The 27,500-nt window shown below is 42.5% G+C and overlaps 1 protein-coding gene across 1 annotated transcript in view; it reads left to right on the forward strand.

Annotated features, from left to right (window-relative positions):
* The window catches only part of LOC123513976 (contactin-3-like), a 321,726-nt gene that overhangs the window by 186,151 nt on the left and 108,075 nt on the right, over window positions 1-27,500 (forward strand). The window contains 1 exon segment of the mRNA XM_045271494.1: window positions 23,291-23,505. Within this exon segment, the coding sequence (XP_045127429.1) occupies window positions 23,291-23,505 (215 nt within the window).

A 27,500-nucleotide genomic window follows, 5' to 3' on the forward strand; every position in this document is an offset into this window, starting at 1 on the left:
TCTTCCCTATGCAACCCTCAATCTCCCCTCCTGGTCCTCCATCACGCCCCCGACACCCCCTCTTCCCTTCTCTCTCTGCTCGTCCTTCTGCAGACTTAGCGACTGTATGCAGATGGCTTGCCAACATACAACACTTCAGATCAGAAAGAACGTGCCTGTGCCTGGAGCTTTGTTGTGTGTGTGCTGTGCTGTGATGTGATGAGAGTCTCTATACATTCACTGCGCCTTTTGTCGGCCTGCGTCTGAGAATATAGCTACTGAAGAGAGAGAGAGAGAGAGAGAGAGAGAGAGAGAGAGAGAGAGAGAGAGAGAGAGAGAGAGAGAGAGAGAGAGAGAGAGAGAGAGAGAGAGAGAGAGAGAGAGAGAGAGAGAGAGAGAGAGAGAGAGAGAGAGAGAGAGAGAGAGAGAGAGAGAGAGAGAGAGAGAGAGAGAGAGAGAGAGAGAGAGAGAGAGAGAGAGAGAGAGAGAGAGAGAGAGAGAGAGAGAGTGTGTGTGTGTGTGTGTGCGCGTTCGTGTGAGAGCGCTGCAAACTCTACGGAAATATACATTCACATTTCACTATCTCGGATATCTGTAAAAAGTAGACAACAGACAGGTCCATCAGATTCAGTCCTTAGTTTTAATCTCTGTGTTCTTTCATGCTTTGAGTACTAAAACTCTCTCTCTCTCTCTCTCTCTCTCTCTCTCTCTCTCTCTCTCTCTCTCTCTCTCTCTCTCTCTCTCTCTCTCTCTCTCTCTCTCTCTCTCTCTCTCTCTCTCTCTCTGTGTGTGTGTGTGTGTGTGTGTGTGTGTGTGTGTGTGTGTGTGTGTGTGTGTGTGTGTGTGTGTGTGCGTGTGTATAGGATAGAGGCATACATATTACCCGCTCAACGTTATCCGGAACTATACACGAAGGAAAAGAGAACAACTAAACATCTAATTCTCAGTGCTATTCTTTTATCAATTCGGGAAAAAATCTACAAAAATACACACAAGGAAATAAAGACAATGATCCGAAAATGTAGAGCAATAAAAAAATATATAAAACATACATTCACAGCCTTCCTTTGCTAGTTCACCATCCTTCAAGATCATTCTTCACTACTTTAATCCTTCGTTCCTTCCGTCTTTCACTGGTTCAATCCTCCCTTCCTTCACTCCTTGCTTTGCCCGTTCCTTCCTTCTGAGAGTACCACGATAAATATACAAGAGGAAGCTTCTATGCGTCAGTGTCTCCCAGGAAGCTCAATCTGTCTCACTTCCAAGGTAATCTGAACACACTTCCCAAATTTACTCATAGAAATGTCACTTTCAGAGAGCGGATGGGAATAAGGAGGAGAAAGAGAAAGAGGAAGAGGAGGAGGAGAACGAGGAGGAGAAACAGGTGGAAAAAGAAGGGAGGAGGAGGAGAAACGGAAGCAGCAGTAGTTGAAATAATAGGCAGCAGAGGAGGAAATAGTTGAAATAATAGGATTACAGGAAGGAAAAAAAATATCGAGGAGAGGAAAAAGGAGGAGGAGAGGGAGGAGGAGGAGGAGGGTGAGAGAGAAGATGGAAAGAAGAGAGAGAGAGCAACAATTGAGAGAGAAGAGAGCAGAAGTGAGAGAGAGAGTGTTGCACAACTCTACGGACATCTACATTCACATTTCAGAGGATCTGTAAAGGAAGAGGAGGAGAGGAGAGAGAAAAAGGAGGAGGAGAGGGAGGAGGAGGAGGAGAGAGAGATTGTGTTGAGAGAGAGAGAGAGAGAGAGAGAGAGAGAGAGAGAGAGAGAGAGAGAGAGAGAGAGAGAGAGAGAGAGAGAGAGAGAGAGAGAGAGAGAGAGAGAGAGAGAGAGAGAGAGAGAGAGAGAGAGAGAGAGAGAGAGAGAGAGAGGAGGAGAAGAGAGGAGAGAGAGAGGAGCAACAGCGCTTGAAAGAAAAGAAAAACAAAAGATGACGAAAAGAAAACAAGAATACCCAAACAGTAGCATTTCTTCATACCCTCGCAAGGCTGTTCAGGATATGCACCAACAAACTACTGATTAAATAGAGTGGCAAGCAGAGTAGAAATTTTTATCTTCCTTCACATCACCCACATAAATTATCTGGTAGTGAAATAAAAAGAAAAAGGAAAAAGGAGGAAGAGAAGGCGGAAGAGGAGGAGGAGGAGAAGGAGGAGGAGGAGGAGGAGGAGGAGGAGGAGGAGGAGGAGGAGGAGGAGGAGGAGGAGGAGGAGGAGGAGGAGGAGGAGGAGGAGGAGGAGAGGAAGAAAAAGAAAAAAGAACACGAGGAGGTGGAGGAGAAGGTACAGGAGGAAAATGAAGAAGAGAAGGAGGAAGAGAAAGTTAAGGCGTAAAGCTGAAATAGAAAAAGGATAAAGAAATAAAAAAAAAACGCTTACGAAATAAAAAATAAAAACTCAAAGGGAAAACCTGGAAGATTAAAGAGACAAAAAGAAAAAAACTAGGACAACTAAGGAAGGAAGTAGCGAATGTTTCCTTTTTCCTTTAGAAGAGTAGAGGAAAAACGCTGCGGGCAGGGGGAGGGAAATTCTATTAGGAGATTGTTGTATTCCCTTTATTGGACGTAGGAGTATAAAACGGAGCCCAAAATAATGCCTGTCTTGAAACATTAACGAGGAAAGATGGACGTCGATGAAGAAGAAGAAGAAGAAGAAGAAGAAGAAGAAGAAGAAGAAGAAGAAGAAAAGAAGAAGAAGAAAAGGAACACAAGAATATGAACACGAACAGATGAAAGAGAAAAACAAAAGAGAATATCGAGAAGCAATGAATAAAAGATAGAAAGATGTAAATTAAGAGATAAGATTAACAAGAATGAGCGAGAGAAAAGAGAGAAAAAAACAGGAAAAAGGTAATTAATTTAATGAGTTAATACTTTTTTGTGGTAGTGGAAAGACGAGTAAGAGGAGGAGGAGGAGGAGGAGAAGAAAAAAGGAAAAGGAGAAGGAAAAGAAGAAGGAAAAGAAGGAGGAGGAAAAGAGAAAGAGGAAAAGAAAGAGGAAGAGAGAAGAAGAAAAGGAAGAAGAAGAATAAAAGGAGGAGCAGAAGAAGGAAAAGGAAAAGGAAAAAAAGAAAGAGAAGGAGGAGGAGGAGAAAGAAGAGAAAAGAAGAGGAAGAAGAAGTACAAGAAGAAGAAGAAGAGAAGAAGGAACAAGAATAAAAAGAGGAGAAGGAGAAGAAGAAGGAGGAGGAGGAGGAGGAGGAGGAGGAGGAGGAGGAGGAGGAGGAGGAGGAGGAGGAGGAAAAGTGTAGCATGAAAAGAAGCAGAAGCAAGGGCAGGAGCAGGTCACATAAACCAATATTCACTTCCCTTGATCAGCGCAACAACTCTGACTTCCCCACGTGTCAATTGCGTCCATTAGGCGTTCCGTGTCTTGTCATTGCAGTAACAATCTTAAAGGAACTCTATATGGAAAAGCTCAACACACACAGCAGTGGAGCCTCTTTACAGTAAATCCCCTAAGTGCTACGCCTTGGGTAATAACGCTGGTAATATCATCCCTATGAACATTTTCCTAACGGCTAATTTGCATCCAATAAGTGGTTCACTGTTGGAGAATTGTGCCATTTTCCTTTTCTTTCTCTCCTTTTACACGTAACCTTTTCTTTTCTCTTTTGCTTTTTTCCTTTTACTGGTTTTCTCTCTCCGTCATCTGTTATCTTCTTTGTATCTATATTTTCTGTGTCTGTATTAGTAAATAACTCCTTTATTTCTATGATTTTTATATGTAGAGGTCACTATTTTTTCACCCCTGTCTTCATTCATTTACATATACATTTCTATTTTACTAGTCACCGCCTCTCTCTCTCTAATCCCATGTCAAGAGAAATTATCACGGGAATCATTGACTTTATTTGATATTTATTTGATATGAGACAGCCACACATGCACTGGATCATGCACCTCAACACCGTTACGTTAACTATCTTAGCAGTACATAAAACCTCTCTCTCTCTCTCTCTCTCTCTCTCTCTCTCTCTCTCTCTCTCTCTCTCTCTCTCTCTCTCTCTCTCTCTCTCTCTCTCTCTCTCTCTCTCTCTCTCTCTCTCTCTCTCTCTCTCTCTCTCTCTCTCTCTCTCTCTCCAAAGTAAAGCATTCGCCAAAGTTAAAAGGGCAAAGACGAGAGAGAAAGTTCAGACACATCGCCTTCCTTCCATCAAGCCTTTTCTCTTGCTACTCCTCACCCCGCCCCTGTCTCATCCACACCTGCCCTCCCCGTCCGCCGCCCGTCTCGCTGCCCGCCCCACCCTCCCTAGTTCATCAGGTTTGAAAGCCGTGGTGGAACGAAAGGAAGGAAAGAAGGACGGAAGGAAGAGAAGAGGGGAAAAAGGAAAAGTGAAAACAAGAAAGCCCTGTGATAGAACTTTTCACTGCAAAGAGAAACGATGGAGGAAATTTTATGTAAAGTTTCTCTTTTTCAATTTCTTCCTCTTGCTTTGTGCGAGTTTCAGCTGCGCAGGCATCTCTCGCGTGGGTGTCCTGTTGTTTCATTGTAGGTAATATCTGGGAGGCAAATGTTTAGGTTCTGTAGGTTTATGTGTACTCGCCTTTAGAAAAAATAAATATGCGTTGCCTGTCAGTAAAAAAAAAGAATATGTTCACCTGAATTTCATATAGATATCATAAATTTCAGTCCGTTTTTTTTTTTATTAAGAAACTATTCTTTGACAAATTACAGAGCAGAAATCTTAATATTCCAGTCACCAAATCCGAAGCACAAAACACACAAAGATAAATAAAATAACACACACACACACACACACACACACACACACACACACACACACACACACACACACACACACACACACACATTAGATATGTTCCTTTACACACGTACGAACAAGCCGCCTGATATGTACAGTGAGGAGAGAAATGGAAGAACACACGGACATCAACTATTATGAAGAGTCCAGCCACCTTCCCGCCTAAGACCTCGCCGTTTGACCACACAGGGAAATTACCAGGTGGCGTTATACATAATAGCAAACTTCCTTCACCTCAAAGTCTTGACGTGATATTTGATGATTAAGATACGTGAGATGTGGTTCATTAATATTTTACTTTTAGTCGCCTGCTATTGTATTAATAGTTACATTTATATTGTATTGAGATGGAAAAAATTATACTAGAAATCGACGAAATATATTGAAAAAAAAAATACATTGAAAAATAGTTTTAATATATATATACAACAAAATATCTTCATGGAGAAACTGTATATATGTATATGACACAAAAGGTATACAGTGTAACAAATGCACTGCTGAATCTTTTTGTTTCACCACAATGGTATTTCATCTCATTTTAGTTCATGTCCAGAGGTTTGTTGGTTTTAGAAATGTTCAGTTTGATTTTAAAATATTTCAGTTTGAGCTTGCAGTATTTACTCGATGAATGATGCATTAAATATCATGTTGTTTTTACAAATATATATTTCAAATACTTCATCGGAGATCCGAGGAGATTAACGAGGTAAATATGAGAATACTAATGTTTTGCTAATGCCAGATTTTCTTGGAACAGCGAAACACAGTTGGAAGGAATCGTAAATAATTTGTTATACTCAACCCTAACATGACTTTTTTAAATAATCAAAACGAACAGACCAAAAAATAAATGTTTAAGTATATTCCTCCAGTAACAAACTCACTTCTCTATCCTGTAACTCCACCTGTGCAAGTGTTTCTGGCTCACCTGTCACGTGTTCCACTATTCCTTACTTCACTCACGTGGCTTGACTCCTGTCGCGCTTCGCCCTCCTCCCCTTTCAGTCCTGCTCCTTCCCACCCCCTAGTACCTTCATTAGGGCCGTCACACCGCCTCCTGTCGCTGCCTGATCGTTCCCCTTTATGTCTGCGGCACGAATGGACCTCCCTCCACACACCATCAGGTCGCTATCACTCCAAAGCTACATCATACTAAATTACGTGTAGTGTTAACCTATATGTGACGATAAATGGGTTCTCTCTCTCTCTCTCTCTCTCTCTCTCTCTCTCTCTCTCTCTCTCTCTCTCTCATATGAGTAAGCACACTTTGAACTCGATTCTCGCCATGAAACGATTTTTCCACAGAGCAAGTCAAGCAAAAGTTAAAGAAAAGTTTCCATCGGTCTCCCTTTAATTCCACAATTCCACAACTCTCGTCTTTTATGCAACTTGGGGTTTTTGTTTTGTTTATGAACGCATTTTGTCATAGTGATGGGAGTGTTAATGGCGCTAATAGCAGTGATGGTGGTGATGGTGGTGGTGGTGGTGGTGGTGGTGGTGGTGGTGGTGGTGGTGGTGGTGGTGGTGGTGGTGGTGGTGGTGGTGGTGGTAGTAGTAGTAGTAGTAGTAGTAGTAGTAGTAGTAGTAGTAGTAGTAGTAGTAGTAGTAGTAGTAGTAGTAGTAGTAGTAGTAGTAGTAGTGCTAAAATTATTACTGCTACTACTAATACTACTAATACTACTATTACTACTATTACTACTACCACTGTTACCACTACTGTCACTACTACTGTTACTACCATTACATCTAAAACCACCACCATCGAAGTCAAAACCATCCTCCTCAACACCTCACACACAGCGTCACCATTACACAAGTGCCGACGGAGCTGCCTTGATATGATATCTGCCGTGTCACATGGTCCGCTGCTGCTGTAGGTGACAGAAACTCGCATTACACGTCAACACGCCAATCATTCGCCGTCTACACTTCCCTCACGGGGACAGCAGGTACGAGTTACGAGGACTCACTAGCGGAGCCGTCATTAAAGAGAATCCATCATAACTCTTCTCTCAGAATAATATAGTACGGTAACGTCACCTCTTCACATAATGTGTTAAAATACATAAACCATGCCGTCTGCTTACAGTGAATTGGACCGTGAAATTGCCTGCCGCGCCATGTCCTGACCTAATCTAATCTGGCCAAACTTGTCCTTCCATAATTTAATCTATCACATGCACAACGCAACGCAGCCCGAACTAAAATGATCTTAATCTTACACTGAATAACATAACCTTAAATTCTATCTAACGTGACTTTGAATAGGCAAAAAAAATTACAGATTTTTCATTTACTGCATTTCGTCACTGTATGGGCATTACACGCATTTTGTTCCTGTCTGTTTCAATACGAGTACCATCCCACCAGTCGCTCTCTCTCTCACTCGCTCACTCCCTCCCCATTTTACACACACCCTCTGATTACAGAAATCGACCCTTTCATCTCGCCGCTTCCCCCAACCCTGGTCTGCCATCCGTGTCACTGAAACGGAAGGACAAAAGATCGCCACACCACCACCACCGCCGCTACCACCACCACTCTCACTACCAGCCCGTAACTCAGTGGGGAGCCGTGTTAAGTGCAGGGTACGCACCATCACTACACTGCCGCCCTGTGGATGAGGCAAAGGCGGTATTTATCCATGGGTGTTATCCTTGTATTTGCGTTGATTTACCTACCCGGAGCTGCACCTACACTTTACTTTTTTTTAGAGTTGAGTAGAGAGAGAGAGAGAGAGAGAGAGAGAGAGAGAGAGAGAGAGAGAGAGAGAGAGAGAGAGCTATATCTATATTCCTACACACACCCCAACACTTTTAAATCTCTCTCTCTCTCTTTCTCTCTCTCTCTCTCTCTCTCTCTCTCTCTCTCTCTCTCTCTCTCTCTCTCTCTCTCTCTCTCTCTCTCTCTCTCTCTCTCTCTCTGCCAGACCCTTCCTCTTGTCTGTCCTCTTTCACTGGACGAGAGAGACACACCTAAGAGGAAAGTGCCTCCCACCGAGACACTCTAATCAACATCTCGCATTTCAAGCTGGATGGGAAGAACTTACGAATTAACCAGTAACCGTACAGCGCCAGAGAGAGAGAGAGAGAGAGAGAGAGAGAGAGAGAGAGAGAGAGAGAGAGAGAGAGAGAGAATGAAAAACCGTTCTCTCCCTTTATCCAGCACTTACAAACACCTGGCCAGAGAAACCACCCTCTCTCTCTCTCTCTCTCTCTCTCTCTCTCTCTCTCTCTCTCTCTCTCTCTCTCTCTCTCTCTCAAACACTCAACTGGAACAAACTCTACGTACAGTCGGTGATAAACTATGACATATGCACGGCGTCACGAGGGGGAACTACTGGCAGCTTGTTTTCCATCCTGTTTATGACATGAGCGATGAGCGGCGCGGATGGAGGGCAAGTAGCAAGCGGCAGCAGCGGTAAAGCCCCACGGGACGGAGGAGGGGACAGGAGGGCAGCTAGAGAACGGAGCGATAAACTATGTAGGACAAAGTGAGCCTGATAGCAGCGTATAACAGATAAGGATGAGTGGCACTGGTTGGTTGGCTGGTTGGTTGGCTCGATATGACAAGGAAGGCAGATTATGTTGCGCCACGGTGAGAGGAAAGCGTTCGTTCGTCTTGTTTTTTCTCTCTTTTTAGTTCTGGATGCGTGTACAAGTTGACGAATGGGGATGAGTAAAAGTTGAGTTGATCCTCTTCCGGGTGGAGGGGGAAAAGATGAGTAATGAGGCACGAGTAATAAAGAATAAAAATAGGAATAACTTATAGCGTTCTGATTGTGGTGGTAGATAAGGAAACAAAAACACGAGAGAAAACGCAGAAAATGTAGGTTTGGTATAAGTAAAAAGGAAAGTTGTAGGATAACGTAACAGTGCAAGATTACAGATGACAAAAATGATGGGGAAAGAAATGAAAAAAAAGAAGTAACATATTGCGAGTTATGTAATCGTGAGAGAGAGAGAGAGAGAGAGAGAGAGAGAGAGAGAGAGAGAGAGAGAGAGAGAGAGAGAGAGAGAGAGAGAGAGAGAGAGAGAGAGAGAGAGAGAGAGAGAGAGAGAGAGAGAGAGAGAGAGAGAGAGAGAGAGAGAGAGAGAGAGAGAGAGAGAGAGAGACAAAAATAGTAGACTGGAATTGACTAAAACGATTCACGTGTGCTGAAATAAAAGAGCACAACAACAAGACAAAACTGACAGAGATAAAAAAAAAAAAAACGAAGGAATGACAAAACGGAGCGGAAGAGAAAAATAAGTATAAATAACAAAAAAACCTTGAATTAACGATTTGTATACTAACGCAAAAAATACCAGAAAAAAAAGAAATAGATACAAAAGAAGAAGAATGAACAAAAGAATAATATACTGCAAAAGAAAAGCTGTACAAATGGCCACGAGTGACACATGAGGGTAAAAGAAATCAGAGGTGTAAATTTGGGAAGGCGCAGGTGAGGTGGACAAGACGATAAGGGATGGATGATAGAGGTTTACATGCAAAGAAAGGTCAGGTCAGAGTGAGATACTGTGCATAGGGAGATTTGAAGGGAAAGAAACACAGAGGATGGTAAAAATCGGAAGAAAGACTGTTTGGTGGTGAGAGAGAGAGAGAGAGAGAGAGAGAGAGAGAGAGAGAGAGAGAGAGAGAGAGAGAGAGAGAGAGAGAGAGAGAGAGAGAGAGAGAGAGAGAGAGAGAGAGAGAGAGAGAGAGAGAGAGAGAGAGAGAGAGAGACGGTAGGAATGTTTTGTATCCTTGTAATCTTATAATCTAAAACCAAATATAAGAGACACTACAGTTTAACTCTGAATAACGACATAAAAAAAAATATATAAAACATCCACTGCAAAACTTCCAAAAAGGGTAAAAGTAAACACCCATATGCACTAAACTATTTCACTTCCCGCCCTCACTATATATCACCAACCTTTTCCTTTTCATCTTTTCCCTCCATCAAACACCAGGCAAGCTATAGACTGTAACATATTTCCTTCCCCGCAAACACAACAAGGCTTACCCTCCGCCCCTCACTTGCCTGCCTGCCTGCCTGCCTGCCTGCCTGCCTGCCTTTCCTAGTCTGTCGGTCACAAAGTAGAGTCAACACAGCGTCTCATCTCAGTCCAGCTGGGAAAAAAAAATTTGGTGTGTTCCTGGTACACAATTTAGCGTTAACTGGGGACTTTAGACTCGTTCTCTTATTACATCAAAGGACAAGAGGGAGGGGAGGGAAGACAGAAGGGAAAAGAGAGAGAGAACAGCTAGGATGAAGGGACAGGAAATCAGTGACTGAAGCAAACGTAAGGATTGTGAAGAATAAATTAAGACTGAAAGTGTAAGGAGATGACAAGTGTTAATTACCGGTAACCAGGAAGTTTATTAAAGTAAGGAGGGAGGGAGAGGCACAAGAACGAGAAAACAGCAAAGATGAAGCAACGGTAAGAACTGTGAACGACTAATTAAGACCGGGAGTGTATAGAGATTAGATGTGATTCTTAGCATGGAATAGAAGGAACACGACGAGAATAAGAAATGAGGACGGGGAGAAGGAGTCTGAAGAGAAAAGTGACGAAGAAACCAAAAGGCCTTCCAGAAACTAATTAAGAGAGGGTAAGTAAATACATGACATTAATTAGCACTCATTATAAGAGGGCAAAGAGAATAAATAAAATGAGACAGGGCAGCAGAAATTAATTACAAAGAAAACAGTGATGAAAGAAACTCAAACGACAGTGAAATACCTAGATTACTAGAAATATCGCAAAAATATTACTAGGAAGACGAGAAAAGAGAGCTGGATGGCGAGTCACGATAACATAGAAGAAAAAGAAACAAATGAAATACGACTTAAGGACGAGTGTGCAAAGCGACGACAGGAGTTGCAAGAACGAAAAGGAGGAGGAAGAAGATGTCGACGAAGAGGAGCAAGAACACAAGAACCAAGAGAATCATTAACGGAGAGAAATAAGATGACTAAATGAACACGAGGGGAGAAGCGGCTCACTGGAGGAGGGAAGGTAAAGAACGAAGGGATGGAATAAGAGGGGAAGTGGTGCAGTATTGGTGGCGGCAGAGCAAAATTAAGAGGATTACAGGTGCTGTGAGGGAACAGAGAAACCGATATACACTACACAAGGGGCTTCACTATTTCCCTTACCTATACGTGTGTGTGTGTGTGTGTGTGTGTGTGTGTGTGTGTGTGTGTGTGTGTGTGTGTGTGTGTGTGTGTGTGTGTGTGTGTGTGTGTGTGTGTGTGTGTGTGTGTGTGTGTGTGTGTGTGTGTGTGTGTGTGTGTGTGTGCCTGCGTCAAATTACGTTATCACAAGAGCAGTAACATTGTTTGGTCTAAATTAATGTGTTCTCCTCCCTGACTGTACTAGATTATGCTAAAATATGCTTCACCAACTTATTTCCTTGAGTTATGCTTACTACCTGCAAGAGAGAGAGAGAGAGAGAGAGAGAGAGAGAGAGAGAGAGAGAGAGAGAGAGAGAGAGAGAGAGAGAGAGAGAGAGAGAGAGAGAGAGAGAGAGAGAGAGAGAGAGAGAGAGAGAGAGAGAGAGAGAGAGAGAGAGAGAGAGAGAGAGAGAGAGAGAGAGAGAGAGAGAGAGAGAGAGAGAGAGAGAGAGAGAGAGAGAGAGAGAGAGAGAGAGAGAGAGACGCAGAGAAAACAGAATAAGACATTGGAGAGAAAATGGAGCTTTCCTAGAATATCAAAAGGAAATTTTAAAAAGATAGAGAGAACCATTACACACACACACACACACACACACACACACACACACACACACACACACACACACACACACACGAAACAAACTCCCTCGCAAAAGAGAAAATACGAAAAGCATACGTAATAAAACGAGAGAATTATGAAATTAAATGTTCTGAAACAATTTCCCTTTACGAAGTCTGGTGCCTGGTGCATGTTGTTATTATACTGTACCTAACTTTGTGTGTGTGTGTGTGTGTGTGTGTGTGTGTGTGTGTGTGTGTGTGTGTGTGTGTGTGTGTGTGTGTGTGTGTGTGTGTGTGTGTGTGTGTGTTCACGAGGATGTGTTATACCACAACGTATGTTTCTGCAACTTACTAACATAAACACACAAATTCACACACAACCACACGAACATGCACACACACACACACACACACACACACACACACACACACACACACACACACATGCACACGCACACGAGACAGAGAGAGAGAGAGAGAGAGAGAGAGAGAGAGAGAGAGAGAGAGAGAGAGAGAGAGAGAGAGAGAGAGAGAGAGAGAGAGAGAGAGAGAGAGAGAGAGAGAGAGAGAGAGAGAGAGAGAGAGAGAGAGAGAGAGAGAGAGAGAGAGAGAGAGAGAGAGAGAGATCTTGGTCGGGACGTCTTTCCCAGCCCAAAACTCTCCCCTGACTGACGCTAATTAGGAGAGGGACCTAAAGATTCTCTACTGTGATATTTAAACACTCTATGTTTCCCTCGTTATTTGTTGATCCACCAAGACGAAATAAGAAAAGTATTTACAGTGCCAACAAAGCTCACCACAACTTCCGAGATTTTTAATGACTCCACCTTTTTTTCTCGTTTCTACTTTTCAGACAGTGATGAAATAGATGTATAGCTAGAAATGTACTGAGGAGTGTTTGGTTTTGATTTTATCTTTTTCTTTTATTACTACTGCTTTGTTACTATCACTACCACCTACACTACTCCTCCATCTTTTCTTCTTGTTTCTACCATTTCAGACAGTGATCAAATGTATAGCTAGAAATGTACTAAGGAGTGTTTGATTAAGATTTTTTTGCTACTGCTGTTTTGTCACTATCACTACCATCTAACCCTTCTCTACCATCTACCATCACATCACCAACACACAGCAACTCACTCATCCTTTACCTTCAATCCTCACCTACACGTCCTCCCTCATTGCCCACCACAATAACACCATCCATGATATCCTTCCCCACTACTTTCAGCCTATTTATTAACTATCGTTCCCACTTAAAGTCACTCCTGCAAATTCCCCTAACCACCAAAACAACAGTCTCCTTCAATCTTCACCAAAACAAACTCCTGAAATGGACGGAAAACTTCTATATTTTTTTTGTTTCTTCCTATGAGGTATTTCTGTAGCTATTTTTTTGTATTTCGTGAGAGATAACGTTATCACTGCACGTTTTTCATGTGTATATTGTACGATTTTTTTTCATATTCGATTTCTACAGCTTCACAAATCATTACCAGCTATACACACAGTACTTGTCTTCGTCATCCTCCTTACAACTACTCTCAAGCCTAAAAACAGGAAATTACGTCAATATTCGATTGCACACCGCCCTCCAGGACAACAATCCGAAGGGAACATATGTAATTTTACCGCCACGATGGAGACCAGGTGCATCAACACTGCCAACCACACGCCAATCCGCAACCCATCACCCAACCCTCCAAGTGCAATCCACCACCTGCACTGCTCCGGGGATGAGTGTAGCGGATATCAACTTGACATATGGTAGACAACACTTACGCTACTTCAAAAAAATGTTCTTGTGATTGAAAAGTTGACGAATAAGTTAGTTTTTTTTTAAGAATAATTTAAGACATACAGTGAAGAGTTTAATTCTATTTTTTTTCATAAACTGGAGTATTTATTCTTTTTTTAAGAATAATTGGAGGCATAGAGTGAAAGGTTAAATTATATTCTTTATAAGCAGGATTAGAACGATTAACGACTTGTCTCCCTATTCATGCACTAGTCTCTCCATTCCTGCGCTGATGCCAAAAACAAACACAAGGCGAATACTCGTCACTTAATACTCTCCTCTTTGCAAAGGTAAAAAAGTGGAAAAATATAAACTCAATGAAAATATTAGAATTCTTACGGCACTCATACCTCCACCACCGATTGTAGCCTTTCCTTCACCACTCACCTATATACCATCATCAATTGCTTCATCACCCTTCTACATCCGCCATTTATATATGCAGACTACGCATCACCATAACTTTGAAATGACATACATATTCAGTAACAGAAACAAACTGAAAGAAGAAAAGACAATAAAAAGAAAGGGAAGCGTAAAATCACACTCACAAAAAAAAATAAATAAATAAAAACCATTTCGAAAAAAAAAAAAATTCCCGCCATGAACTCAAAGGTTCTACTTGGGCTGAGCCAAATGAAAGCCACCGAGATATCTGAGCACGGAAGAAGGAACGCCAGCCTGTACAACCGTCACACACACACACGCGCGCATACACACACACACACACACACACACACACACACACACACACACACACACACACACACACACACACACACACACACACACACACATATCAAAACTCCCACCCCCACCACCACCACCACCACCACCATCACCATCAAGAATGTTAAAAAGCCCAAGATAACTTAATTTCCACGTGTTCCCAAGGCATTTATAAAGTTTACAGCTCATAAGGAGGCGTGAAAGGGTTAAGAGAGAGGCTCAGAGGAAGGAGAGGGGGTGGGTTAATGGGCTGGAGGGGTGGAGAGAGTAGAGGCATATCAAGTAAGAGAGGAAAAAGTAGGTGGTAACGCGGAGAGAAGCTGCAATTAACACACCACAAAGCGAGGCCAACAAGTTCATATTAAAATTAGATGGAAGAATGCCCAGAAAACTCTCTCTCTCTCTCTCTCTCTCTCTCTCTCTCTCTCTCTCTCTCTCTCTCTCTCTGTACATGTATGGACGTGTATGCGTGTATGTGTTGACGCACGGGTACAGCCATGTGTGTTGGCGTAGATAACCGTGATAGAAAAAAAAATGACACCGTAAAAATGGATGTTTAGTGAGTCGCCCCCTGACAGCCCGGCGCACACAGTATATAAAACAAGAGCATGTACTTCCATCCCGTGCATTACTGTAACGTTTCTGCCTTTTTGTGACGGGCGTACGCTTCAACCCATGACTAACGAATGGGCGGATAGACAGGCAGGTGGGCAGAATGAGAGGCAGGGGAGCAGACAGACAGGCAGGCAGGCAGCTAGACAGGGAGGGAGATAGGGAGTATATATGGGTGTAAAAATAGAGGCTGGCAGGAAAACAGGCAGTTAGGCAGATATAAATAAATATAAAAAAATAAGAAAGAAAGGAAGGAAGGAAGGAAGGAAAAAAGAAAGAAAAGAAAGAAAAAAGAAAGACAGGCATGCAAATAGGCAGAAAGAAGGAAGGGAAACAGGAATAAGAAAGGAAGGATGACAGGAAGAGACAAAGATATAAAAATAGGAAGCCATTGGTAAGAACAGGTTGCGATGGTGGCAGGCAAAAGCAAATGAATGAATGAATGAGAGCAGGACTGAAGGCAGGGAGGAGTGCAGTGTAGGGAGTAGAGTGGGTAGGCAGCGAGTCTGATTGATCATACCGTCAATTAAAACTAGAAAACAATTATCCTGTTCAAGTTTCCCCTCCGCCAACTTCGTTACATCACTGATCTACTAATCTTTGTCCCCTTCCCCCTCACCGGCTGATGGACTACTAAACAACACCTGCATTATGGACCACAGAGAGACTACAAAACACTGACACGAAAACACCAGAGAAAATTTTTAGCATTCGCATTTTTTCAACTATTCTCATTGCGATTACTAACAATTCACACCACTAGACGCACTACACTAGATGTTAACAAATACGGACGGGAAATAAAGGGTAAAATATCGGACTAAAAATAAATGTTGAGTGGTATAGGGATTAAAGAAACGTTTGCCAAATAGTAGTCAGTCAAAACAAAAATACTTTCATTAGGAATATGTGTAGTTTCCATGCTTTATATCTCAATTCTACACAACTTTTCAACCTTTTCCACGTTCCAGTTCATAGGTGTATCCCGAGCCTCGCCCATGACAGTCACGCAGCGCTCCAGGCGCGAAGTAAAATATGCATAGCTAACTTTTCAGTAACAACGAGGCAACGCTGTGTAAAAGTTATTCTGTGTACCGTGGAAAACTCTTTGCCCGCCTAACTATTTAGTGCTGTGACCCTCGATTGCCGAGGTGAATAATGTAGAGCGCGGAGAGAAAAGTTATCCTGCCTTTCTTCAGTGTCTTTTGATATATGACATGCAGTGTGTCTTCCGCTATAAACTTTCTGCCGGGACAACGACCTCTATTGCGGAAGGAGGCACCATTAACTCAGCAAAGTTTCTCAAAGTTACCTCACAGTATCAAACTTCATCATAATCATTATCATCGTTATCATTACTACTACTGCTATTCTTCCTTCAACACCAACTAAATTCCAACTTCTCCTCCTCTTTACCACCATCATCAGCACCTCCATTATCTACTTATCCTCCTCCTTTTCTCAAACATCTCTCACTTTTCTAATTACAATACAAAACCTGCTGTACCTTCCGTTTATCTGTGTCGGTGTACTGTCTGTCTACCAACACATTTCAACAAAATCATCACGTATCACACTGTAAAGCTCAGACTCAGAAACGTAGTCCATAACAGAGAGACACGTTAATATGAAACTGTAAAAAACACACGAGCAAAAAAAGGCGGTGCTGCTAATGGACAGAGAGCGCCGTACATTATGTTCAACAATATAAGGAGAGGTATTATATTTCGACTAAAGCTATCCAATTCATCCAATTAAGACAAGTCAATTACACAATGCAAAGGGATAGAATGGCACACCTGAATGATTGCCTCTATAAAACTCAAGTGACAATGCCAGTCTATGTGAAATTTACGTCAACTGCCGAAGAAATATTGGTAGTGGCGGGAACAATATTTGGGTCTCGGTGGCGATGCACCAGAGAGGTTGTGAATGTAATTATATGGCAGCAAGAGTGGTTGTGATAGTGGTTGAAGGGATATGAGACCATGTGGGAGTGCTAAAGTGTGCCTGCTGCTGCGTCTTCCTGTCTGTATGGCTGTAGTAGAGAAACTTACTATAAAATAGCCACTTTTACTTTGTTTTCATAGAAGGAGTCACTGTTAAGAGAGAAAGAGGAAAGGTAGAGCTAGAGGTGTAGGTGTAGGTGGAGGTTGTGACGGTGGTGGTGGTGGTGGAGGTTGTGATGGTGGTGGTGGTGGTGGTGGTGGTGGTGGTGGTGGTGGTGGTTAAAGGGACGAGGCCAGCTGGTGCAACCTGCAATAAAGTTCTGTATTCGCATCATCTCACGCCACCGCTGGAGGTTTCGCTTTTGTATCGGGGCCAATAATCCAAGGGCTGCAGGCATCACGACCGTCAGGGAGCTGCGAAGGGGAGGGTGGCCGAGGCGAGGCTGGGACGAGATGAAAGGAAGGAATGGAGGTAGGGAAGGTGTGGGGGAAGTGAGAAAAGCTAAAGAGGTGAGGCAAAAATAGAATATGGAAAGGAGGAGGTTATAGGGGAAAGCAATAGAGTGGGATAAAAGAAGAAATGGAAGGAGGGAAGTTGTGACAAAAAGGTAAAGAGGTGTGAGGAGAGGAAATTGGAGGAAAGGAAGAGAGAAAAGAAAAAAAACTAGGAGGAAGTTAGAGAGAGAGAGAGAGAGAGAGAGAGAGAGAGAGAGAGAGAGAGAGAGAGAGAGAGAGAGAGAGAGAGAGAGAGAGAGAGAGAGAGAGAGAGAGAGAGAGAGAGAGAGAGAGAGAGAGAGAGAGAGAGAGAGAGAGAGAATGTTGGTTAAAAGGTCAGGGTTGAGACAGAGATACATTAAAAGGACATATACATAAAACTACAGAAAGACAGATAGACAGAGAAAGACAGGTAAATAGACAGACAGGTGGAGACAGAGAATACAGCGAGACGGAGAGACACACACACACACACACACACACACACACACACACACACACACACACACACACACATACACACACAACGTAATCAATCCCTGATCTCACTACTTCCTAATTAGTAACGAGGGAGTTCACGGCAGGTCTCGTGCTTAGTTACCTGATGAGGAGTGAGTGGCTGATGCTTGGAGGGGCGTCAGGTGGCTCACCCTAGCGGCAGTACTAATTACGGGGCCCATGAAGTCATTAGGCGGACATTCATTAGGGCAGGGAAGGGTTATTAATTACTTGCTGTGAAGAGAGAAAGGGTAAGAGTCACAGGAAGAGATGCTGCCTCCTTCCCTTTGCTATGCTCTGCCTCTCTGCCTGTCTGCTCAGATGAATGGTGAAAACTACTATTGTTTTTGCCTTGTTTTTGTGCGTTTTTTTTTCTCGTGTTGTTAGTTAGTCAGTTAGTCAAGTAATCGATCTCTATCTCTTTTTTTTCTCTCTCTCTCTCTCTCTCTCTCTCTCTCTCTCTGACATGTTGTAGCATTTTATTGAGCCTCACGTTACATGACAAAACACTTCTTGCCAAATCTCGGATATTAAATTTAGTGTTGTCTTGTGGATCTCTGGGTTTGTCTTTTACAATTTGTATTTTCTTGTTCTGTTATCTACAAAGCAATTTCTAGGTTCGGATTAACAGTGGCAAAAGATGTGCAGACTTCAGAGTTCTTTTGGTATCTTATACGTATTATTCATTAGTTTACCTTTTCTCTTTTCTCTGTTTCGTTATAGGAAGGTTAAGAAAAAAAAACTCTACTCGAAATACAAAAAACAAAAATATATTTCATATGAACATAGACAAAGATGGAGATGAAAAAATAATAATGATATACAATAAACATATGTTCTCTCTTATCGTCGCAATATTGCATCTCCTACTACCACGTACTATCATTTAAATGCATATCATTCATTTGAACTCCCACGCTCTCACTACACAAGGCTGTCTATTTAATCTCACCTTCATTCTGTCAAGTACCGAAAGAGATACCCACCAACGATATCATTACACAAGGTTGTCTATTAAATCTCACCTTCATTCTGTCCAGTACCGAAAGAAATACCGACACACGCTCTCACTACACAAGGCTGTCTATTTAATCTCACCTTCATTCTGTCAAGTACCGAAATAGATACCCAACGTCCTCACTCTTTCGTTCCTTCATGTGATAATATCTGTAATTCTCGTCCTGTTTCTATATTCTCCTTTTTCCTGTGAGTTGAACTGCGTCAAAGGAGGAGTGTCAAGACAACACAGAAATCAAGTTTTTCTTTTTAACTCTCTCTCTCTCTCTCTCTCTCTCTCTCTCTCTCTCTCTCTCTCTCTCTCTCTCTCTCTCTCTTGGGTATTCTTCGATATTTCACTTCAGGAGAGACATTGTGAAAGAGCACTTTTGTCATATTTTACTTCCTAAGCTGGTGTGTCACAAGAGAGATGAAAAAAAGCGGGAAAAGAATATCATGAAGGATTCTTAAATGACAAGATGTTGCTTTGTCTTATCCTGCGTGTGTCTGCATTTTCATTTTTTTTTTCGTCTCATGCACTATCAAAACTAAAACCACAACGGAGCATCCAGAAAAGGGGAAGAAAAAAAGAATACACACCAATGTACACAAAGACACGAAGACTTCTGGAATATAAACTTTTGACGCGAATAAGAAATAGAAAAATATAAAAAAATTCATCAAATATATAATATACACAACGAACAACGAAGCTAACAAAAGTAAAAAAGAAAAGAGAAATGTGTAGTTTATGTAGAAACCAAAGTATTTTATAGAAGAAATAAGAAACAAGTAAAAAAAAAAAAATAGAACTTAGGTCAGGAGCGCAAGGGAACTGCATTAGAGAAACAGTATTGGGTGAATGTGGAAGGCGAGGCAAATACAGAGAAGCGAAGCAGGGAGAGGAAAACAGAGGGAGAAGCTGAGAGAGCGAGAGAACAGATAAATGCAAGGAGAGGAACAGAGAGGCAGAGTTAGGGAGAAGAACGGAGAAGGAGAGCAGAGAGACAAAGCCATGGGAGAAGCAAAGGAAGGAACATAAGCAGAATAAGGATAAAACAAGAGAAACAAGCGTGCTGACAAGGTGTGCCGGAGAAGTTGAGGGGAGGGAAGAATAACACGACAGGTTGAGGGACAAGAAGGGATGAGGTGGCAGAAAAGGAAAAAGGAAGAGGAACAGGTAAGGAGGGAGAAAGGCAAGATAAGTGAGGGTATAACCTGCAGAGATGGAAAGAATAAAAGAAAGAGAATAAATAAATAAATAAAAGAGGAAAGGCGAAGGAGGAGAACAAGCACAAAAGGGAAGGAGGAGTATGCAGGAATGAAATATTAATGAAGAACAGGTCGAGGACGGAAAGAAAAAAAAAGGAAGATAGGGAAGAAGACGAGAAAGAAAAAAAAGGAGGAAGACGAAGACAAAAATATGAAAAATGCATAAAAAGAAAATGAACGAGAACAGAACCAAAGAGGGAAGAGAAAAGAGAATGCTAAAGAAGTAAAGAGTAAATCAAAATAAGGAAATTGAGGAAAGGAGGAAGGGAGGAAAGAAGGAAGAGGAAGACAACGAGGAAATACCGTGAGAAAGAAAAAAAAAAGCAGGAGCAAACAGAGAGGGAGAGAGAGAGAGAACGAGGAAACAGGAGAACAGGGAGGCAATAGGAAAAGGAAAAGGAAGAGGAAGAGGAAGAGGAGGAGGAAGGAAGGAGGGAGAATGCATGGAATCAGGTCCCGTAACGAGTATGCAAATTCCTTTTCAACTTTTAATCCCATCCTGACACGGTGGGACCAGACAAAGCCCCGCCAGTTCCCGCCAGCCCCCTGCCCCGATAAATTGCGCCAACATGATACCAAACCTCATAAATTGCGATGCGCGGGTTGCAGGGTCGCGTTAGCTGCATTACGTCACACACAGCTGAATCAAACCAATAAGTGTTTACATCGTATTTCCTAAAATTAATAATCGATTTGGGGGAATTATTCGTTGCGGTCATGTTCAGTCAGAAATAACGAAGTGTGGTACAATGTGTGTGTGTGAAAGAGAGAGAGAGAGAGAGAGAGAGAGAGAGAGAGAGAGAGAGAGAGAGAGAGAGAGAGAGAGAGAGAGAGAGAGAGAGAATCAGTCCATGATTTCTCACACGTAACTCTTAAATGTGACAACAAATCGATGCAGCAAGATATATTACAACCAGCAAGCAATATCCCTTCATGACCAGTTTGAGCGACCGTCCATTTAATTCCAATACCACAGAGGGCACAAATACTCCACTTATACTTCCTGAAGCGCAGAATCAACCATAGATAGATACATAAATAGATAGATAGATATTGTATTGACCAGAAACCCTACAAGTCTACGCGGGGACTTGTCACTTCCTCCACCGACGCTCCACAAATATTCCACCATTGTATTTGTAAGATTACTTCAGTTACTCTTACCATGAAAAAGAAAACGTGATACAAAAGGTGAATTGAGTATGTCTTAGCATTATTTTCAGTATTTTATGATTTTACTTAGCAGTGAGATCCTTCTTTGGTATAATTGTCTACACAGCTGCTCGTTTTTTTTATCAAGAAGGACATCACATATCTCACTCCATCAATTATACTCTGAAATATAATAAAACTTGAATATTTCACTTATCTACCTGGTTTAAGGAAGAGTATTAGAGCAGAATCTATAAATACAACTCCCACGTGTATCCAAGCAAAACAAAAATGGATTACAAGTCATATGTTAGTGTAGAGCGTTATCAAAACCAGCTTTACAATTGCACTGAGTCTTTCATTGATTTCCCATCCTCCTTCTGTTTCTTGCCTTAAATAATGCCTTACCAATATGTCCTCCCAGGCTGCTGTATTGAACCCTATGCAGTCACACCTGTTCTCACGACACCAGGACCCGCTACCTACCAACCGTACATCAAAGTTATTGCTCTACATTCCTCCGTCAGAGTCCTCAATCTTCCTCTCAAGTCCCTCACCCACCTCCCTTCGTGACAAGACTTTCCTTCTTGCTAATTGCTCACTAAGGCTTTGCTACGTGGCACTGGTGTTGTTCTTAATTCTCTCTCTCTCTCTCTCTCTCTCTCTCTCTCTCTCTCTCTCTCTCTCTCTCTCTCTCTCTCTCTCTCTCTCTCTCTCTCTGTCTTTTCCCTTTCCTCTACAACTCCAATTCTCTGTCTCTCTCTTCCATTTCGATCACAACACGCATTTTTCCATCCTATTAAAGAGTTGTAAGGAGTTTCTGAATATAAATATTATGAATAAATGAAACCAAAAACTCTCCACTTCTCACCGTCCTACTCTCCCTTCAAACATACATACACGGAACAGCAAAGGGCAGCTTCATATCTCTCCTTTTATCTTCTCATTTACTTGTCCCCTTTGCCGCCAAATGTGCATGTAATAACACCAGATGCAGCAATATCACAATAACACTCGCCACCATAACACAAAAGAGCAATACGGAAACGAGAGGGGAAAAACAACTATAATTATCACCACCACCATCACCGCCACCACCACCACCACCACCACCGACACACATGCAAGATTTCCTGGAAGCCAAACAGGTGTGGCCAATAATATAATAATAATACTTCAATATCACCCTTCTGTTCCATTACCTTACGTGTTTTCTGTCCTACCTTCCTTCCTTCCTTCCTTCCTTCCTTCCTTCCTTCCTTCCTTCTATCGTGTCTCTCCATTCTCCCTTAATTGATTCTACTGTGTTCTCTTCTTCCTCCATTCCACTCTATTTCCTTTCTTTCACCTTCACCTTAATTGATGTCACCTTCCTTCCTCATTTCACTTCCCCATTGCTAAGTCTAGTCACACCTTCCCTCCCCTCCCTCGCTTATCCTTACTTCCTGTGCTAACTACATTCATCCATCACTCTTACTATCCTCTCCATTTAGTTAACTTCTGTGTCTTGCTTTCCTCTTTCTTTTCCTAATAACTTATCCTTTCTGCCTCTTTTCTCCCCTGTCACTTAAATCCACATCAACCTCCAGCTCCTCCTCCTCCTCTCTTCCTCCTCCTCTTCTTTATCTTTAGCCCTCAGTAACTCCTCCTTTCCTAATTCACCTTTCAACTAAATCATTTCTTGAGTCTCCCTCCTCAACTAACACCATCACCTCCTTTCTTTTTCTTCATGAGCTATCCTCTCGGCCTTCTCGTTTCTTTACTCTCTCAGATTTAAAGTTCTTCGTCTTTTGTCATTTTTCCTCCTTCAGCTCTTTTTCCTGCTGCTAATAATACTGTTACTGGTATAATTACTACTACTACTACTACTACTACTACTACTACTACTATTTCTACTATTAGTACTGTTGCTGATGATGCCATATCTGTTTTCTTCCCTTATATTTTAAATCTTATTTTTATCAAGATCTTCCTCCCACTCCTTTCCTCTGTAATCCTCTTCCTCCCCATTTGGTTTTTCCTTTTATTTCTGCTCATTCTTATTTATCTTTTCTTCTTTTTCTTCCCCTCTTCCTCCTCCTACTCCTTCTCTTAATCTTCCTCTCCTCTATCTTTCACTTTTCTCCACCTACACCTTCATTTTCCCTCACTCTAAACTTCTCCTTCCTTCTTCTTCACCTGCACATACCTATAGGTTCCAACAAGTTTGTGCGACCTTTGTAATCGCATCTCCTCTTTCTACTAACCCTCTCCTTACTTCCTCTTTTACCTGCTCCTGTTCCTCCTCAGCTAACGCCACCTCTCCTCTCACACAGTTACGACGCACGCAATGGGGACTTCTGGCGTGCCGGGACACCTAAGACGAGGGATGCGAAGTATGAGGATCGCGTCTCTCTTAACCTGACAGAGCCGAGACAAGTCCACCTCAACCTGCAACGAGTCTCCCTCAAGGACGGCGGGGATTTCACATGCAGGGTGGACTTCTTAAGCTCCCCGTCCCTCACCTCTGTGGTCAAGCTGCACGTGTATGGTAAGTACTTTGTGGGGTGTTTAGTTCGTGTAGTTTAATTTTGTACCGAGTGTAATTGATTTTGTGTCCCTTTTAACACGTACAAAGAAAGAAAACCCACAAATTACCATACTAAAAGGGCAAACAATAGAGCATTTGATGGTGCTCTTACTTTCAGATGCTGTTTTTGAAAAATTAAGCCGCTTATTATGAGGCCATGAATGAATACTAGATGCATGAGAGAGAGAGAGAGAGAGAGAGAGAGAGAGAGAGAGAGAGAGAGAGAGAGAGAGAGAGAGAGAGAGAGAGAGAGAGAGAGAGAGAGAGAGAGAGAGAGAGAGAGAGAGAGAGAGAGAGAGAGAGAGAGAGAGAGAGAGAGAGAGAGAGAGAGAGAATAACGAGGATACTTTGTATAAGACAGTGGAGAGGGAAGAAGGGAGGCATACAGACTAGGGGAAGAGTGGGAGGGAGAGAGGCAAATGTGGATAGGGACGGAAAAAGGCTGATGAAATAAGACGGAGGCTGGAGAGGAAGTGAGGAATGAGGCTGGGCTCGGGTGGGCAGGTAGGGGACGTGAGGCAGAAGATTGAGTGAGGGATGATTAGGTGAGGGTGAAGAGGGAAAAAGGGAGGAGGAGGAGGAAGAGAAGGGCGAGTGTTGATTATCTGCGAGCCGTGAGGAGCCTAGATTCTTTACTTTAGGTGGTGGGAAGGGACTCGCAGTGTGGATTGAAGGTGTGTGTGTGTGTGTGTGTGTGTGTGTGTGTGTGTGTGTGTGTGTGTGACTTCAGACATACGCGACTTAGCCTGCGAGAGTCACGACATGCCAGACTCACGACCTACCAAACACACTACCTGCCCCTCCTGTGACCCGTTAGCCTTCATCACGGTGCATAACAGCTGAGGGTTATGGCACCAATGCACACTACTTTAAAGGCAAGTCACGGGGACATACTCCAAACGCAAGTGAGAATTATTCACATGAAACAACAACGAAGCAACAACGCACCGGGAACAATTACCGTGCGACAAACACAAGGGGGAGGGGGACGCACATTTTTACCTGACCATCACTTGAATCATAAAATAAATAACTACAAACAAAGAAAAAAAAAAGAAAACACAACAAACAAAGACACTTAAAAACAAATAAATCACAACGACAAAGGAAAAATGGAGGACGAAACGCAAGAAATGATAAAAAGTCAAGCAGAAAAGTAAGTTTGAAAAGAGCAATTTGTCATCTTTCACGTTCTTCGCACGCAAAACCAACATTACCGCACATAAGATACAATAAAATAGAATAAAATACGCAGCTCATATAAAATAACGTTTGTGCTAAATTTGCTACGTGACTTTCAAGAAATAGTGAGAAACAGTCAAAGTTTACCAGCAGGGCGGGAGGACGGGAGACAGAGAGACGAGGACAGGGGTGTGACAGACAGACGGCAGAGGGTGTATTGAAAGATAGTGTGAATGTGAGAGAGAGAGAGAGAGAGAGAGAGAGAGAGAGAGAGAGAGAGAGAGAGAGAGAGAGAGAGAGAGAGAGAGAGAGAGAGAGAGAGAGAGAGAGAGAGAGAGAGAGAGAGAGAGAGAGAGAGAGAGAGAGAGAGAGAGAGAGAGAGAGAGAGAGAGAGAATGAGAGGGTAGTGAGCAAGTAAAAGAGAAAAAACTAAATAAACTATAACCACTTTTTCTCACCCAACCTTCCACAACAACGACACAAAAAAAATCGTATAACACATAAAATAGATGAATAAATACAAAAAAAAGAAGAACTGCATAGGGGCGTGACTGAAGCACCTTAATCTACCCAGGATAAGCGGCCTGATGAGTGATCCAGTGAGCGGGGTGGCACACATTCATTGGTCGTTTGGGGGTTAGTGGCCTCTAACAGCGAGGACGAAGATGAAGACGAAGACGAGGACCGAAAAGAGGGCAAGAAATGAGGACGAGAACGAGGGATAAGGAAGACAAACACTACAACACTAAAAAAAAAAAATGAACAAAACAAGAAATCAACAATAACAATGTCAAAGAAAAAAAAAAAAAAAGCAAAACAAACACTACAAAAACTATCAAGAACGAGGAGAGGGATAAGGTGGAGGATAACACAAGATACAAAATGCACACAAAATAATGTCAATGAAGAATAATCAATCTCAAACCTTCTCGCATTTACGTCTCTGTTTTTAGTGATACGTTATACGATCTAATGGTAAAGAGACACAGGATAATGAAATAAAAAAGGGAGCAAGAACAAAACCTACACAAAAATAGACCAGATTATTGTTACGAAATAAACAAAATCGTCAAAAAAAGTAAAAAGAAATACATAAAAAAAGACAAGAGAAATACATACATACACAAATATATAGTGTGGAAACATTTTTTTTTTCGTCAGCTATTTCTCCCCTTGGCTTTCTCCCTTACACAAAAAAGATTACACACATATACAAACACACACACACACACACACACACACACACACACACACACACACACACACACACATACACACACACACATACATATACACACACATTGCACCTTCCTTCCTTCCCTCCCTCTCCCTCAGCAGGAATTCCTCGCAGCATGAGTGACGACCCTGCCTGACTGACACGCCACCTGCTGCCCGCCTGACCTTCACGGGGAAAGACTCTCAACCTCCTAAGTTATGGCGTGCTTCGACGACACTGCCCGAGTGCATTACGACGCAGCGGCAGATGTCACCCTGGGATCAATGGTGGGGGAAGGAGGAGGAGGAGGAGGAGGAGGAGGAGGAGGAGGAGGAGGAGGAGGAGGAGGAGGAGGAGGAGGAGGAGGAGGAGGAGGAGGAGGAGGAGGAAGTGAAAGAAAAGTAAATGAAAGCCAAAAACAAGACTGAAGAAAATGAAAAGGAAGAATAAGACGAAGAAAGGGACAAGAAAAAAGAGAAGGAAGAAAAATGAAGAAAAATATAAAGAAAAATACAAAGGAAAGCAAAGAAAAAAAGCATACAGCAACAGCCTTAACTACTAATTGTGCTGGGAAAGAGTTTCAAACAAAAAATAAAGAGCTTCAGCCGCCTCAGATCTGAAGGAGAAGAAAGAGAACAGAGAAACAAGAAAGGCTACAAGGAAACAAGAAAAAAAAGAAATATTGGAGGAAAATGCTTAAAGTAAGACAAGGAAGATGAATGTGACGAAGAACAGAAGAAATAATAGAAATAGAAATCCAACTGCGAGGAAAAAAAAATATATATGTATAAATGTTGAAAAAAAGTGAAATTAGACAAGGAAGAAAGGAGGAAGACGAAGAGGAGGAGGAGGAGGAGGAGGAGGAGGAGGAGGAGGAGGAGGAGGAGGAGGAGGAGGAGGAGGAGGAGGAGGAGGAGGACGTGGAGGAGAAGGACGAAGATGAGGAGGAGGAGGAGGAGGATGAGGAGGAGGACAAGGAGGAGGAGGACAAGGAAGAGAAGGAGGAGGGGACGACGAGGAGGAAGAGGAAGACGAGGACGAGGAAGAGGAAGAGGAAGAAAATGGAAAAGCAAGGAGGAACAAAACAATAAAGAACATGGCGAAAAAAAAATTAAACAAGAAAATAATAGCAAAAGCATCGAGAAGCTTGTGAAATTAAACAGAGGAAGGAGGACGAGAAGCAGAAGTGACAACAAGGAATGAAAGAGAAGAGATACACACCAGAGGAACACAACCAACACCACACACACATACACACACTGACAGAGGTAATCCTACGCCAGACTCTCGCGGTGCCTGTGATGATCTGTTCATTTGCATCCCATCCCAGTGAGCGACAGGCCGAGGGGAGGAGGAATCACCGCCGCTAGGGTTCGAACCGGGAGACACCAAGCATGATGTTAAACACGAGCGCCCCAGAGAGAGGGTATATTCAGTGCAAATAGGTTGAATAGTGCATGGTATAAAGCGTAGTACGGCGGCGACATACACACACACAGATACGCACTACACGATTCCTTTGTGACGCGGCCTTGGGTTCGTATGCGAGTGATATAAA

The sequence above is a fragment of the Portunus trituberculatus genome, chromosome 37 (genome assembly GCF_017591435.1).
Source record: "Portunus trituberculatus isolate SZX2019 chromosome 37, ASM1759143v1, whole genome shotgun sequence".
Taxonomy (NCBI): domain Eukaryota; kingdom Metazoa; phylum Arthropoda; class Malacostraca; order Decapoda; family Portunidae; genus Portunus; species Portunus trituberculatus.